The following is a 17,626-nucleotide window of genomic DNA, read 5'->3' as shown; positions in this document are numbered from 1 at the left end:
GCACTGACACACGAGAAGCAACACACACTCAGATCTTGGTTTCTTAATATAATTTTCCAACAAAAAAGGGTAGCCATGGCCCCTTAGAGAAAAGTCTGATTCCAGGGCTGGGGCAGAGGAAGAACAAATGATCTTGGAGCATCTGCTTGCTCCAGAAAGTAAGAAAGTGCTCAAAGAATTATGAAGACGTAGCAAAAGGACATTGAAGTCACCTTGAAGGGGCCACCACTGGACAAATCTGGGAAATGGAAAATCAAAATAAATAATATTAATAAATTATAACTCATTGAAAAACAAAAACCCACAAATCCACTGTTAGATCTGAAGGAAAAAGTCAGAAAAAGATGGACTTTTTTACTGTATTGTATTTTTTTAGGAAAAGGTGGACTTTTATTTTTTCTTTTATTTTTATTTTAGAGCGAGAGAGCATATGGGAGCAGAAGAGAGGGGCAGAGGGAGACAAAGAGAGGCCCTACACTCAGAGAGCCTCCCAGACAGGCTTTATACTCAGCAAGGAGCCCAACATAAGGCTCCCAAGATCCTGGGATCATGATCTGAGCTGAAATCAAAAATGGGACGCTCAACTGACTAAACCATTCAGGCACCCCAGGAAAAGATGGACTTTTAAATAAAAACAGTCATGTGGAGTCACTGTAACTAAGATAAGTTCCAAATATGTCTGAGGCTAAAATTTTTTTAATTAAAATTGAGGGTCATGTCAGCAAAATGGCAAGATGAGCAGTTTGAAGCTCATGTTCCCACACAAACATTGAAAAACAAGCAGTAACTGTTAGAACCAACTTAGAACTCTGGAAAGTAATCCAGGGTGTATAGCAGCCAAGCAAATGGTGAATAGAGAAAAATGCAACTCGGGATGCTTGGCTGGCTCAGTTGGTGGAGCATGTGACTCTCGATCTCAGGGATGTGAGTTCAAGCCCCACGTTGGGTGTAGAGACTACTTAAAATATGTTCTAAAAAATTGCAACTTAAAAACAGTGGCAAAAATAAGGAATAGAACAGATAAGTAAAAAATGGGTAAAGGACTTGAACAGACCTTTCTCCAGTGAAGGTATGTATAGACAAATGACCAGTAAGCACATGAAGAAGATTCTCAACATCCCTAATTGCAATGAGATACCACTTTAGTAGGATGGGTATTTCTCAATAAAAGAAAATAGCAAGTACGGGGTGCCTGGCTGGCTCATTAGTAGAGCATGTTACTCTTGATCTCGGGGTTGTGAGTTTGAGTACCATGTTGGGTGTGGATATTACTTAAAGAAATAATAAAACAACAAGGCAAGGATGTGGAGAAATTAGAACTCTGGCAGGAATGTAAAATTATTCACAGTAGCCAAGAGGTGGAAACAATCCAAACGTCTGTCAACAGATTAATGTGTAAACAAAGTGTATATACATACAGTAGAATATTATTTACCTGTAAAAAGGATGAGTTTATGTTAAGTGAAATAAGCCAGACACAAAAGGACAAATATTGTATGATTCTGTTTATGTGAAATACAAGGCAAACTCAGAGACAGAAGGTAGAAAAGAGATTACTAGGGACTGGGAAGAGAGAAGAATAAAGAATTATTGTTTAATGGGTACAGAGTTTCTTTTTGGGAAGTTGAAAAACTCTTGGAAATGGATAGTGGCAATGGCCATACAACATTGTAAATATAATTGATGCCAATGAATTGTATACTGTACATCTTGTCAGTTTGCTTCCCCAAGGAATTGTAAGAATGAGAATAAGAATGTTACATTCACTTTTGTTTGTTAAACCAAAGGGCACATTGTAACTTTTTATCATAATTTTTAAGAAATACTTCTTTTGTTGGAAGCTTATTAGACTCCAGAATTTATTTTTTATTATTTTTATACTTTGTAGATGAAAATGAGAGCTTCAAGTTTGGTCACTCAGGTCCTTAAGACGCTTGCAGTGCTACTTTAAGAGTACCTAATAATTTAAAAAAAAAATTTTTTTTTTCAACGTTTATTTATTTTTTTGGGACAGAGAGAGACAGAGCATGAATGGGGGAGGGGCAGAGAGAGAGGGAGACACAGAATCAGAAACAGGCTCCAGGCTCCGAGCCATCAGCCCAGAGCCTGACGCGGGGCTCGAACTCACGGACCGCGAGATCGTGACCTGGCTGAAGTCGGATGCTTAACCGACTGCGCCACCCAGGCGCCCCAAGAGTACCTAATAATTTATGTCAAAGAATATTCATGCATAAAAATACATGTATCTAAAATTCTAAATTGAGGAATTTAGCTTTTGTTTATTTTTACTTTTACAGTAAGGCAAAAGAGAATGAAAGAAGTAGATAACCTTGAAAGTATCAAAGAAGAATGGTAAGTTAATTTGAATTTTCTCTGTTATTAATGCCTTTTTTAGTTTCTATATTTGCTGCATTTCACTAACTGTAGATGTTTTCATTATGGTTCTTTTAGTTAAAAAATTAAAGGTAATGTATTTTAAAAAGTAAATTTTTATTCAAAGCTGCGTTGAATGGATTTTAATGAAGTTACTAAATGTTTTTATTATTTAAAAAAATTTTTTTCAATGTTTTTACTTATTTTTGTTTTTTGTTTTAAATGTTTTTCTTTATTTTGGAGACAGAGAGAGACAGAGCATGAGCAGGGGAGGGGCAGAGAGAGAGGGAGACACAGAATCTGAAGCAGGCTCCAGGCTCTGAGCTGTCAGCACAGAGCCTGATGCGGGGCTCAAACACACAGACTGTGAGATCATGACCTGAGCTGAAGTCGGACACTTAACCGACTGAGCCATCCAGGCACCCCTGTTTTTACTTATTTTTGACAGAGAAAGAGAGACAGAGCACGAGTGGGGGAGGGGCAGAGAGCGAGGGAGACACAGAATCTGAAGCAGGCTCCAGGCTCCTAGCTATCAGCACAGAGCCCAGTGTGGGGCTTGAACTCAAGGACTGTGAGATCATGACTTGAGCCAAAGTCGGGCGCTCGCCCGACTGAGCCACCCAGGCACCCCTAAATGTTTTTATTATTAATAAAAAAGTGTTAAATTTCTCTCTGGTCGCGTATTACTTCTGTTGTTTAAGTGAGAAATTCCAGGAACTGTTTACTTTTTTGGGTTGTTCTGTCTTAGAGTCATAGCGGAAATAAAATGGATCTGGAGTCAGATAAGCCTAAGTTTGAATCCTTTCACTGTCTTCACTATCTCTTTGGCCTTTGAGCAACTGAATTAAAACAGAGGGGCGGGCGGGGGGTGGGGCAGGCACCCGGCCTGGGTGGCTTCCTTGGTTGAGTGTCTGACTCTTTATTTCAGTTTAGGTCATGAGCCCAGAGTCTTGGGATCAAGCCCTGCATCGGGCTCTGAGCTGAGTGTGGAGCCTGCTTGGGATTCTGTCCTCCTCTGCCCCTCTCCCCAATTTGCGCTCTGTCTCTAAAATTAAAATTAAAATTAATAAATAAAAACTAAAACAGAGGCAGGAGATACATATGTGTATGTACCTGAAAGATACGTATGTATTTATGTTTTAATTTATTTTAATTTTATTTTTTTTTAATTTTTTTTTTCAACGTTTATTTATTTTTGGGACAGAGAGAGACAGAGCATGAACGGGGGAGGGGCAGAGAGAGAGGGAGACACAGCATCGGAAACAGGCTCCAGGCTCTGAGCCATCAGCCCAGAGCCCGACGCGGGGCTCGAACCCACGGACCGCGAGATCGTGACCTGGCTGAAGTTGGACGCTTAACCGACTGCGCCACCCAGGCGCCCCATTTTATTTTTATTTTAAAGAGCGTGAGAAGGGCACCTGGGTGGCGCAGTCGGTTAGGCGTCTGACTTCAGCTCAGTTCACGATCTTGTGGTTTGTGAGTTTGAGCCCCGTGTTGGGCTCTGTGCTGACAGGACGGACTCTGTGCTGAAAGGACAGAGCCTGGAGCCTCCTTCGGATTCTGTGTCTCCTCTCTCTGCCCTTCCCATGCTCATGCTTTTTCTCTGTCTCTTAATAATAAATAAATGTTAAAAAAAAATTTTAAAAAGAGAGAGTGAGCACATATCAGGGATTCCATAAATGGTAGGTGCAAAGTCTATGGTTCTTACCAGTCAGTGTAGAATATTTTATTCTGACTTATCTAAGGTGAAATATTTATTTTTGTATTATGCTGTTTGTTTTAAATACTTGAAGTAAATTTTTTCCATTCATAGTCCATTTAAGGAGACAGACAAGTATTTATTTCATACTTACAGATACTTTGTAAATGCTTCTGTACTAAACAAATATTATTTGTTGCTTTCTCACTACTTATTGTTTTATGTTTTTGATACTATATAATTGTGAGATTGTGTCAGGGGCCTCTAAGACCTCTCCCAGGTTTAATGATTTGCTGAGAGGATGCCTAGCCTAGGCATGCCTAGGCTGGGGTTTTTATTGGAAGCTAGTCACATACTAAAATTCCAGACTCAGGGGCACCTAGGTGGCTCAGCTGGATAAGTGTCTTGAGTCCTGATTTCAGCTCAGGTCATGATCTCACAGTTGATGAGACAGAGCCCCGTGTTGAGCTCTGGGCTGACAGCATTGAGCTTGCTTGGGATTCTCTCTCTCCATCTCTGCCTCGCTCTTTCTCGCTTTCAAAATAAATAAATAAACTTAAAAATTTTTTTCCAGAATCATACAGAAAGTAAGCAGACCTTTCAAAGGATAGCAGTCAGCAGTTAGGCCTGCTGCATTAACTCTTTCTTGCACAAAAATAAATGGAATGACTGATTTTAACTTAGGACTTTTTTTCTTCCCAGCAGCTTATTGAGACATAATTCACATACCATATGATTCATCCATTTAAAGTATACAGTTCAACAGGCTTTAGTACATTCACAGAGTTGCACAAATTTCACCACAGTCAATTTTATAACGTTTGTATCACCATACCCATTAGTAGTCATACCTCATTCTCCTACACCCTGCCCCTGACAACCACCAGTATACTTTCTATCTTTATAGATTTACCTGTTCTGGACATTTTTATTTTATAAATGGAATCACACAATATGTGGTCTTTTGTGATTGGCTTTTTTAATTTAACATGTTTTCAAGCTTCATTCATGTTGTAATATGTATCAGTACTTTGAGTGTAATTAAATAATTAGTAAGGTATCTACACAAAAAGATTAGGGTTAGATTTTATACTTTTCGTTGTAACAAAGAAATTTTTTGTAACAAAAATAGATTTTGTTAGAAGTAGCAGTCCAGGGGCACCTGGGTGGTTCAGTTAGTTAAGTGTCCAACTCTTGATTTCAGCTCAGGTCATGATCTCGAGGTTTGTGAGTTCAAGCCCCGGATCATGCTCTGTGCACACAGCGTGGCCTAATTGGGTTTTTTTCTTTCTCCCTCTCCCCTCCCCCCTCCCCCCTCCCCCCTCCCCCCTCCCTGCTGCTCCCTTCCTCTCCCTCCCTCCCTCCCCCTCTCCCCCTGTCTTTCTCTCCTCCGCCCCCCATCTCTCTCTCAAAAATAAATAAATGAACATTAAAAAAAAAATAGCAGTCCAGTAAAACAAAATGAAGACTGATTTCCTAAGTATATCAGTATTTCAAAGACTATAAAATAGTGAAGATCTGTATTTACTGTGTGTTCCAATAAAGCATACACAGATGCAAATCCTTCACCCATTTGGGCAACAGCTAGTTGATAACCTTATTTATTCAGAACACTGTAGTGAATGAGAAAGTCAGAAGCCAAAATAGATGTTTAAAAGTCCCTTTCCTGAACTTGTATACTTTTTATTATTAGAGGAATTCCTGAAACTTCAAGACTTTTTACTTAGCTATAACAACTTTGTAATCTGGTTTTCACATTATGGAGAGGAGGATTGACATTTGTATCATAAGAGGATAAGGACAAGGGAAAGGATGACAGAGTAGAGAACATAGATGAAATAATAACATTGTCTGGATACTTTTAGTGTTAAGGCAAGTCCTGGTAAATTCATATGCCCATGGGATTTTTGCTGCATTAAGCTTAATATATAGTACAATATAAAGAGATTCTTTGAATTATAAAGAAAAATTAAATGTGTACTTTCTCATTTTTTTCATCCAAGAATGTCTTTCATACTCTTTTTAAAAAATATTATTATTTTTCGGGGCGCCTGGGTGGCGCAGTCGGTTAAGCGTCCGACTTCAGCCAGGTCACGATCTCGCGGTCCGTGAGTTCGAGCCCCGCGTCAGGCTCTGGGCTGACGGCTCGGAGCCTGGAGCCTGTTTCCGATTCTGTGTCTCCCTCTCTCTCTGCCCCTCCCCCGTTCATGCTCTGTCTCTCTCTGTCCCAAAAATAAATAAACGTTGAAAAAAAAAATTAAAAAAAATATATATTATTATTTTTTAATTTTTTAACGTTTATTTATTTTTGAGAGAGACAGAGACAGAGTGCAAGCAGGGGAGGAGCAGAGAGAGAGGGAGACACAGAATCCGAAGCAGGCTCCAGGCTCCGAGCTGTCAGCACAGAGCCTGATGTGGGGCTCCAACTCACAAACCGCGAGATCATGACCTGAGCCGAAGTCGGATGTTTAACTGACTGAGCCATCCAGGCACCCCATTTTTAAAAAATATTATTAATAAACCTTGTTTTGGGGGCGCCTGGTAGCTCAGTTGGTTAAGTGTCTGACTGTGGCTCAGGTCATGATCTCGTGGTTTGTGGGTTCCAGCTCCTTGTCGGGCTCTGTGCTGACAGCTCAGAGCCTGGAGCCTGTTTTGGAATCTGTGTCTCCCTCTCTCTCTCTTCCCCTCCCCAGCTCACACTCTGTCTGTCTCTCTCAAAAATAAACATTAAAAATTGTTTTAATAAACTTTATTTTTAAGAGTTTTATATAAATATTGAGCAGTAAATACTCAGTTCCCATATCCCCTACCCCCACCCCCCCCACAGTTTCTTCTGTTATTAACATCTTGTATTAGTGTAGTTTTTTTTGTTACAATTGGGAACCAATATTGATACATTATTATCAACTATAGTTTACATTGGGTTCATTCTTTGTATTGTACAGTTCTGTGAGGTTTGAGAAATGGTGCTGATGTATATAGCGTTATACTTTTTTTTTTTATGTTTATTTTTTGAGAGAGGGAGAGTGACAGAGTTTGAGTGGGGAGGGGCAGAGATAGAAGGAGACACAGAATCCGAAGCAGACTCCAGGCTCTGAGCTGTTAGCACAGAGCCTGACACGGGGCTTGAACTCACTTACCATGAGATCATGACCTGAGCCGAAGTCAGATGCTTAGCTACTGAGCCACCCAAGCACTCCATATAGTGTTAAACTTTTATTTCTTTATTATTGTTATTATTATTATTATTATTATTTATTTTTTTAAATAATCTCTACACCCAATGTGGTGCTTGAACCACAGCCCCAAACTCGAGTCGCATGTTCTTCTAACTGAACCAGCTAGGTGCCCCTACTGTTGTGGTTTTAATTCCATATATCAGTTGTTATTGCTGGTGTATAAGAAAGCACTTGGCTTTTGTATATTAATCTTGTATTCTGCAACTTTGCTAAAATTACTTATTAGTCCCAGGAGTTTGTTGTTGATGATGATTTGGGATTCTCTGTGTAGACAATCCTGTCATCTGCAGAGAAAGACAGTTTTATTTCTTCCTCCTTCCCATTCTGTATACCTTTTATTTCTTTTATGTCTTACTGATTTTGCTAGGATTTCCAATATGGCATTGAAGAGGGGTGGTGAGGAGGGACATCTTTGTCTTACTCCTGATCTTAGGAGGAATGCATCTAGTTTCTTATTAAGTATGTTAGCTGTAGGTTTTTGTAGATTTTCTTTATCAAGTTAAGAGAGTTCTTCTCTGTTCCTAATTTGCTGAGAGTTTTTATCATGTGTCTGTGTTGAATATTGTCAGCTGCTTTTTCTGCATCTGTTGATATGGTCATGAGTTTTCTTCTTCAGTGTGTGGATGTGATGGATTACATTAATTGATTTTCTCATGGTGAATCAGCCTTGCATACCTGAAAAAAATCCTACTTGGTTGCAGTGTATAATTCCTTTTACATGTTGGATTAGAAATGCTAATATTTTGTTGAGTATTTTTGCATCTATATTGATGAGAGATACTGTTTGAGTTTCCCTTTCTTGAAATGTCTTTGTCTGATTTTAGCAGTAGAGCCATGCTGTCCTCATAGAATGAGTTAGAAGTGTTCCCTTCTGCTTTTATTTTCTGAAAGAAATTGTAGACAATTGGTACAATTTCTTAAATGTTTGATAGAATTTGATGTGGGAAACAAAGGCAGAAGGAAATGGCAGATAAAGTTAAATTTCCTTACAACCTGCAGCCCATTGACCAGTACTTGAGGTAGGCAGAGGTTTCTCCAGGAACTCCCTGCTATTCTAATGCTAATGCTTTGCTGGAGGGAAAAATAACCTTAGTTTGAAAATAGCTAGGCCTCCACTATCCTGTGAGTCTTCTTTAGCATATGAAAATCTCACTGGAAACTTCCCCTGGACTTTACCCCCCCAACTCCAGTCTCTCCTCATGGATCGGGGCAGCTCTTCCTGCCCATGGGTCCTGTCCCCGTGCTTTAATAAAATCACCTTTTTGCCCCCAAAACATCTTCAAGAATTCTTTCTTCACCATCAGCTCTGGACTCCCTGAACCACACTATCACCCCAAAACCTCAACAGAATTCACTAGTGAAATCTTTTGTGCCTGGTGCTATCTGTTTTGGAGGATTATTATTGACTCAATTTTCATTTTTTCCTTTCTTTTTATTTTAGCTCAAGCAGGGGAGAGGGACAGAGGAGGAGAGAGAATCTTAAGCAGGCTCCACACTCAGTGCAGAGCCCAACGCAGGGCTCCATCCCACGACCCTGGGATAATGACCTGAGGAGAAATCTAGTCGGACGCTTAACTGACTGAGCCACCCAGGCACCCTGAGTTTTTTTGTTTGTTTGTTTGTTTTAAGTTTATTTATTTATTTTGAGAGAGAGAGAGAACCCGGGAGCTCATGCCCTAGCTGGGGAGGGGCAGAGAGAGAGAATCCCAAGCAGGATCTGCAATGTCATTGCAGAGCCTGACGCAGAGCTCAATCTCAGGAACCATGAGATCATGACCTGAGCCGAGATCAAGAGTCAGATGCTTAACCAATTGAGGCCCCCAGGTGCCCCTCAATTTTCTTAATAGATACTAGCCTTTGCATATTATCTTTTCCTCCTCATGTAAGTTTTGGTAGAAAAGTTTGAAGACTGTCCGTTTTATCTAAGCTATCAAATTTGTGGACATAGAGCTGTACATCTTTACACGATGTTCTCTGAACCTTTTAAAAACCTAGACTATTTTCTTACTCATCTTTGTGTCCCCTACCACCTACCACATTGTAGGTACTCAATAGATATTTGAATGGCTTAAATTAACATAATGAAGGTTAGTAGAATTTACCTATCAAATAGGTAAAGGAGTAAAGCTGCTTTAGATGGTCAGCTTTATTGGCTTTGTACATAGTAATCAAGTATAAACTGCTTTTTTATAGCCGAGGCACAGGGGGTCCCAAACACTATAGGATCGGCCGCTGGCCACCAACAAAGTCCAAAGGCAGAGTGGTTGTGAAACAAGAGAGGAATTTATTTTGTGACGCCAACACCTGAAAGATAGCCAGGAAAGAGCAGACTAGCATCTCAAAGATTGTCTCCAGAGTGCGGAAAATACTTCCAGGTTTATATAAGGAAAATGTGCAGCAAAGGTGTGTGGGTCTGGGCAGGTAGGCATTGAAGGTCAAATCGATCATTGTGTTGGAGTCAATCACTGTCAGGGGCTGGCTGGCTGAGGGCAGTCCTTGTTGCTTAAGGGGGTAGTTTCAGTTCCCATCGGAGGTTGCATTGTCCTCAGGGTCTTTTGCAAAAGCCAAGAAACACTTTGGAAAGACCCCAATTAGAGAGTGAGGTCAAGATGGAGGCACCCAAGTCCTCTTTCATTCTGAACAGAAAAAAACAAATACCAGAGAGGATTGAGTGGTCATAATGATGTCATTTTCTAATATTGTGTGCCAGTGCGTGTACTGACAGAAACTGTATATCAGGTATAGGTTTTTGTATGTGTTTGCTTCTAATCTTCACAGCAACCATGAAAGATAGGTGGTAGTATCTGCATTTGCAGGTGAGGAAGCCCCATCACACAGAGGCTAGTAGGTTTCTCACCCAGTCAGTGTGACTCAGTTCCTAAACACAGACACCAGAGCCTCAACTGTTAGGCAGTAGCCTCTACTGCTACACAGCTGTACTGACTGAAGAGACGGGAAAGTCATTAGTACTGTGAGAAATTGTCTCAGCATGTGATTCTTTTTATTAAGAAGTATCCTGTCTTTGCTCTGAGAAGGGCCCCACCCCGCTCGCGTGCTGTCTCTCTCTCAAAAATAGTGAACATTAAAATTTTAATATTTCTTTTATGACAACATAAATGCAAAATAAAATTAATACTTTGTGGTAATATGAAGCATCTTTGTATACAGAGATCACCTAGAAGAGTAAAAAGAGCATGCCTACATTAAAATATTGCTCTGAGTGTTGGCAGTTTTTTAAAGGTTATTATTTTTTATGAGGTAATCTTTATTCCCAACATGGGGCTCGAACTCATGACTCCAGGATCAAGAAATACATTGTCTACTGCCTGAGCCAGCCAGGTGCCCCAGCACATAATAATATAGTGATGACTATTTTGTCTAGGACAGTGGTTAAGAGTACAGGCATTGGGTGCCTGAGTTCAGTTTTCGAACTGCTTTCGAATAGTTTTGTGATCTTGGGCAACTTGCTTAAACTTTTTCTTGACGTGTTAAACAGGGATAAAAATAATATGTGCCTTTTAGGTCAGTGTGCGGGTTGAATGAGTTAACTCATGTGGAGTACTTAAAATAGTTCCTAAAATATATAATAAATGCTCAGTAAATGTTAGCTATTAAGAGAAGCTTTATAGGGGTGCCTGGGTGGCTCAGTCGGTTAAGTGTCCGACTTCGGCACAGGTCGTGATCTCAAGGTCCGTGAGTTCGAGCCCCGCATCGGGTTCTGTGCTGATAACTCAGAGCCTGGAGCCCTCTTCAGATTCTGTGTCTCTCCCTCTCTCTCTCCCTCCCCCACTCATGCTCTGTCTCTGTCTCAAAAATAAACGTTAAAAAAATTTAAAAAAAGAAAAGAGAGAAGCTTTATAGCATATCATGCTTAGGTGCATAGATGCGGAAGACGGATTAACAGGGTTTGGATTCTGTCTTTGTCACTTACTAGCTGTGTAAATTCACGTAACTTAGCCTTTCTGTGACTCATTTTCCTTATCTATAAAAATGTGGATAAGAATATCTACCTTGCAGTTCCTGGCACAGTATGAGAGCTCCAAAAATGTTGTCATTATTTATGGAATCTGAGAAATTGTATTTCACTACATAGATGAATTTTCTGTATGACTTAAAAAAAGATAAACCAGAAACCATCTTTTCTTTCAAACAATATCTTCAGTAGTATTTCTTTTATGACAGGGGCACCTGGGTGGCTCAGTCGGTTGAGCATCTGACTTTGGCTCAGGTCATGATCTTACAGTTTGTGGGTTCAAGCCCCTCGTTGGGCTCTGTACTGACAACTCAGAGCTTGGAGCCAGTTTTGGATTCTGTGTTTCTCTCTCTCTCTGCCCCTCCCCACTCTTGCTCTGTCTCTATCTCAAAAATAAATGAACATTTTAAAAAAATTACACATTTCTCGTAAAAAAAAAACATAATGCAAAATAAAAATACAAAATAAAATATAAATGCAAAATAAAAACCAGTAGATGGGAGTAGGCGAAATGGACGAAGAGACTCAAAAGGTACAAATTTCCAGTCATAAGTAATGGGGATATACTATACAGCATAGCAACTACAGTTAATAATATTCTGTTGTATATTGGGAAGTTGCTGAGGGAGTAAATCTTAAACGTTCTCATCACTGGGGCACATGCGTGGCTGTCATTAAGCATCCTACTTCAGCTCAGGTCATGATCTCACAGTTTGTGATTTGGAGCCCTGCATCAGGCTCTGTGCTGACAGCTCAGAGCCTGGAGCCTGCTTTAGATTCTGTGTCTCCCTCTCTCTCTGCTCCTCCCTCTCCCCCCCCATCCCAAAATAAACATTAAAAATTTTTAAAAATCATTTAAAACATTTTTAAAAATTTTTTTTAATGTTTATTTATTTTTGAGAGAGACAGAGACAGAATGCGAGTGGGTTAGGGGCAGAGAGAGAGGGAGACACAGAATCCGAAGCAGGCTCCAGGCTCTGAGCTGTCAGCACAGAGCCAGACGCGGGGCTCCAACTCACCAGCTGCGAGATCGTGACCTGAGCCGAAGTCGGACGCTCAACTGACTGAGCCACCCAGGCGCCCCTCATTAAAAAAAATTTTTTTTAAAGTTCTCATCACAAAAAAAAATTCTGTAACTGTTAATGGTGATATATGTTAACTAGACTTGCTGTGCTGATCATTTCATAGTAGGTACAAATATCAAATCATGTTGTTGACCTAAAACTAATATGTCAGTTTATACCTAAATTTAAGAAAAAATAGGTGCCTGGGTGTCTCAGTCAGTTGAGTGTCCAGCTCTTGATTTCAGCTCAGGTCATGAACTCACGGTTCATGGGTTTGAGCTCTACATTGGGCTCTACGATGGCAATGTAGAGCTTGCTTGGGATTCTCTCTCTCTCCCTCTCTCTCTCTCTGCCCTTCCCCACTTATACTCTCTCCCTCTTTCCCTCTCTCTCTCTCTTTCTCAAAAATAAATAAATAAACATTAAAATTTTTTTCCAATGTTTATTTATTTTTGAGAAAGAGAGAGACAGCACGAGCAGGGGAGGGGCAGAGAGAGAAAGGGAGACACAGAATCTGAAGCAGGCTCCGGGCTCTGAGCTGTCAGCACAGAGCCCAACATGGGGCTCGAACCTATGAACTGCGAGATCATGACCTGACCAAAAGTCAGATGCTTAACCAACTGAGACACCCAGCTATCCCAATAAATAAACATTTTAAAAAAGAAAAATAGAGAGGCACCTGGCTGGCTCAGTCAGAGGAGCATGTGACTCTTGATCTCCTGGTTGTAAATTCAGGTCCCATGTTGGGCTTTGAGATTATTTAAAAAGAAAATCTTGAATAATAAGGGGCGCCTGGGTGGCTCAGTTGGTTGAGAGTTCAACTCTTGATTTCAGCTCAGGTCATGATCCCAGGGTCATGGGATTGAGCCCCATGTTGGGCTGTGTGCTGAACATGGAGCCTGTTTAGGATTCTCTCTTTCCCTTTTCCCTCTGTGCCTCCCCCCGCCTCTCCACGCTCATGTGTGCATGCTCGCTCACTCTCTCTCTCTCTTTCTCTCTCTCTCTTCAAAAAAATATAAGGGGCTCCTGGGTGGCTCAGTTGGTTAAGCATCTGACTTCAGCTCAGGTCATGATCTCGCGGTTCATGAGTTGGAGCCCCGTGTTGGGCTCTGTGCTGACCTCTGAGTCTCGAGCTTGCTTTCGATTCTGTGCGCCTCCCCCCCCCCCGCCTCTCTCCTCCTCAAAAATAAATATATTAAAAAAAATTTTTTATGTAAAAATAATAAATAATTGATTTAAAAAATAGTGGAGTATTAATTACAAATCAAAGTCTTCAGTGAGAAATCTCATTCTGAAATTACGCAAATCAAAACTATGATTAGGACCGTTCCTGACACACTATCCCCTTTAGTTCAAAAGTGCTTTCTGTGACCAAAAGGTACATAGTAACTGTGGTGTCTAAATGGGGTGTCTCTCAATGGATTGGATGGGGGCCCTCAAATGTGAAAGAATTCACCTCAGGCAGAACAAAGGAGATAGGGTTTATTGAATACACTTCAAAGGAGCAGGGGCAGGACTGCAGAGGAGGAACTGCAACAAGGCAGTGGGTGGGGGTTGTTTTAAAGGGGAAAAGTGAAGAGGTATGGGAACACGTGGAATTTTCCCTTTTTTGGTAACTTCTTGGTTGTGAGTAGCCCATTGTTAGGGCCTATGGATGTTTTGAGGTGGGTCACCTGCTGGGCCTCTTCATAGCCAAGTGGTCACTGTGGGACCTTTTCACATTCCATTGCTCAACCCTGTTTGCCTACAAGCAGCCTCTGCAAGGGCACCTGGGTGGTTCAGTAGGTTAAGAGTCCTAGTCTTGATTGTGGCTCTTGTCATGATCTCACAATTTGTGGGATGGAGCCCAGCATCGGGCTCTGTGCTGATAGCAAAGAAAAAACCAAAAAACAAAAAACAGCCTTTGCAGTAACCTTGTGAAGCTATTTTGAGCTTTTTACAAAGAACACATTTTTTTCCTCTGGACCAGTGATTTTCAACCTGGTGAAGTTTTGTCCCCCAGAGGACACCTGGGAATGTCTAGAGATGGTTTCAGTTGTTGTAACACTGGAAGAAGGGGTGGGTGAAGGAAGCATGATACTGGCATCTAGTGGATAAAGGCCACATATGCTGCTGAATATCCTTGGACAGGGCAGCTCACACAACAAAGAACTATCCCTCCCCAAATGTGAGTAGACTGAAGTGGAGAAGACCTTGCTCTGGACCAAAAGGGTTAATGACTTCCCAAGGTCACATATCTGCTAGAATCTTAATTTAGAAACGGGTCTTGGCACCTGGGTGGTTTAGTCAGCAGCTAAGCATCCAACTTCTATTCAGGTCATGGTCCCGTGGATCACGAGTTCAAGCCCTGCATTGGACTCTATGCTGACAGTTCAGAGCCTGGAGCCTGCTTCAGATTCTGTGTTTCCCTCTCTCTGTGCCCCTCCCCTGCTTGTTCTCCCTCCCTCCCTCCCTCCCTCTCTCTCTCTCTCTCAAAAATAAAACATTAAAAAAATTTTTAATTTAGAAGTGAGTCTGAATTGTGTACAAGGAAGCGTCTGAGTTCAAGATCCCTTAACAAGAACAATTCATGTAATTTTTTGGAAAATTAGTCAGAACTGCTTATTTTTCTTTTTTTATGTGTAGGGTCTGTGAAACAGGATCTGACAACCAACCTCTTAGTGATGATCGACAAACAAATTGTGAATATTTTGTTGACAGCCTTTTTGAGGAAGCTGAGAAGGTTGGTGCCAAATGTGTGTCTCCCACTGAACAGAAGAAACAGGTAAATGTCCATAATTTTTTCTCTTCCAGTGTTTCTCAAAATAGGGACCATATTTTGGGTCCATGAGGTCAAAAGTGTTTACATAATAATAGTAAGCTATTACTACCTTTTCCACTGTGTTGACATTGCACTAATACCACAAAAGCAATGTAGGTTAAACTGCTGGTGCCTTAGGAGGAATCAAGGCAGTAGCACCAAACTGTACTAGTCATTACCATATTTTCTCCCTGCTCTTGGTCAGGGGCATGCTAGTTTCAGTGAAGAATGCCCTTGATGAAGCCAGGCTTGGGATAGCTTTATAAAAAACAGTGTGAAGAGAAGAGAGCATTGGAAATAAATGGCTTAAAACCTTGTAAGCCTAGGGGTGCCTGGGTACCTCAGTCATTGAGCATCCTTTGGTGTTCAAGATGACTCTTGATTTTGGCTCAGTGCATGGTCCCAGGATGCTGGAATCTAGCCCCACATTGGGCTCCAAGCTGAACATGGAGCCTACTTAAGGTTCTCCCTCTCTCTCCCTCTTTCTCCCTCTCTCTCCCCACTTCCTCCCTCTCCCTCCCCTCCTCTCTCCCCCCCCCTCCCTCCCTCCCTCCCTCTGTTCTTCTCCCTTATTGACTTGTTGGAGCATGCGCACTCTGTAATTAAGAGGAAAAAAAAAAAAAAAGCCTTGCAAGCCTAAGTCTATGTTTCCCTTTATTCTGCCTTCACACTTGATTGATACAATGCCATTCTGGTATCTGAGCTTTTGTATGTGGCACATTTTTTACTTCCTGAAAGCTTTAAAATCTTTTTTTTTTTTTTTAATGTTTATTTTTTGAGAGACAGAGACCGAGCGTGAGCAGGGGAGGGGCAGAGGGAGACAGAAACACAGAATCCCAAGCAGGCACGGAGCCTGATGCAGGGATCGAACCCACAAACTGAGATCAAGACCTGAGCTGAAGTTGGATGCTTAACTGACTGACCCACCCAGGAGCCCCTCCCTGAAAGCTTTTAGAATATTTAATTCTATGTTTTCATGGGCCTTGATGTGGGTCCTTTTTCATTCATTCAATGTAGAAGCTCTTGTTTTACTATTCTAGGACATGTTCTGTTCTTTTCTCTCTTCTTTTTTTCCCTCCCCTCCCCTCCCCTCCCCTCCCCTCCCCTCCCCTCCCCTCTCCTCTTTTATTTATTTTGAGAGAGTGGGAGCCGGGAAGGGCAGAGAGAGAGAATCCCAAGCAGGCTCCACACTGCCAGTGCAAAAAAAACAAAGCCTTATGCGTGGCTCAAACTCACAAACCATGATCATGACCTGAGCCAAAATCGAGTTGGCTGCTTAACCAACCGAGCCACCCAGGCACTTAATTTTTATATTATTTCTCCTATTTTCTACCTCTTTGTTGTTTTGTTCTATTTTATTTTAGTATTTTTTAAAGATATTATTAACGTTATTCATTTTTTTTAGAGTTAGAGAAACAGAGTGAGTGGTGGAGGAGCAGAGGGAAAGGGAGACACAATCTGAAGCAGGCTCCAGGCTCTGAACCGTCAGCACAGAGCCCTACTCGGGGCTAGAATCCATGAACTGTGAAATCTTGACCTGGACTGAAGTTGGACGCTTAACTGACTGAGCCACCCAAGCGCCCCTACTTTTTTATTTTTATCTCCACACGCAATGTGGGGCTCAAACTTAGAACCCCAAGATCAAGAATCACGTGCTCCACAGTCTGAGCCAGCCAAGCACCCCTGTTTTGCTCTATTTTATTTTGTTTTGTTTTATTTTATTTTTTATTTTTTTTTAATGTTTATTTTTAAGAGAGAGCATGCTGAGGTGCCTGGGTGGCTCAGTTGGTTAAGCGTCCGACTTCAGCTGGGGTTGTGATCTCCTGGTTCGTGAGTTCAAGCCCCTCGTCGGGCTCTGTGCTGACAGCTCAGAGCCTGGAGCCTGCTTCAGATTCTGTTTCTCCCTCTCACTCTGCCCCTCCCCCACGCATGCTTTGTCTGTCTCTCAAAAATGAATGTTAAAAAAAAATTTTTTTTTAATATTAAAAAAGGAGAGCACGCAAGAGAGAGGAAGGGAAGGAGCAGAAAGAAAGGGAGACAGAAGATCTAAAGCCTGCTCTGCGCTGACGGCAGACATCCTGATGTGGGGCTTCAACTCACAAACTGAGATCATGACCTGAGCCAGCATCGGATGCTTAAGCAACTCAGCCACCCAGGCATCCCTTGTTCTGTTTCTGTATATGCATTTTTTATTTTTATTTTTATTTTTATTTTATTTTATTTTTTATTTTTATTTATTTTAAATGTAGCCTTTATTTTTATTTTTATTTAAAAAAAATTTTTTTTAACATTTATTTATTTTTGAGACAGAGAGAGACAGAGCATGAACGGGGGAGGGTCAGAGAGAGAGGGAGACACAGAATCCGAAACAGGCTCCAGGCTCTGAGCGGTCAGCACAGAGCCCGATGCGGGGTTGAACTCATGGACCTCGAGATCATGACCTGAGCTGAAGTCGGTCGCTTAACCGACTGAGCCACC

The 17,626-nt window shown here is 41.3% G+C and overlaps 1 protein-coding gene across 3 annotated transcripts in view; it reads left to right on the top strand.

Moving 5' to 3' along the window:
- Positions 1-17,626, top strand: part of UBXN2A (UBX domain protein 2A) — a 45,468-nt gene that overhangs the window by 9,825 nt on the left and 18,017 nt on the right. For all 3 annotated transcript variants that reach the window (XM_047069747.1, XM_047069748.1, XM_047069749.1), the window contains exons 2-3: positions 2,298-2,352; positions 14,974-15,112. In XM_047069747.1, coding sequence (XP_046925703.1) covers positions 2,312-2,352; positions 14,974-15,112 — 180 coding nt within the window. In that variant the 5' untranslated portion in view covers positions 2,298-2,311. The remainder of the gene's footprint in view (positions 1-2,297; positions 2,353-14,973; positions 15,113-17,626) is intronic.

The sequence above is a fragment of the Lynx rufus genome, unplaced genomic scaffold (assembly GCF_022079265.1).
Source record: "Lynx rufus isolate CCGP_SWC_20201006 ecotype Redwood Valley unplaced genomic scaffold, mLynRuf1.p SCAF_8, whole genome shotgun sequence".
In the NCBI taxonomy this organism is placed as follows: domain Eukaryota; kingdom Metazoa; phylum Chordata; class Mammalia; order Carnivora; family Felidae; genus Lynx; species Lynx rufus.
The sequence above is the reverse complement of the archived record's forward strand: the minus strand, read 5'-3'. Positions and strand labels throughout refer to the sequence as shown.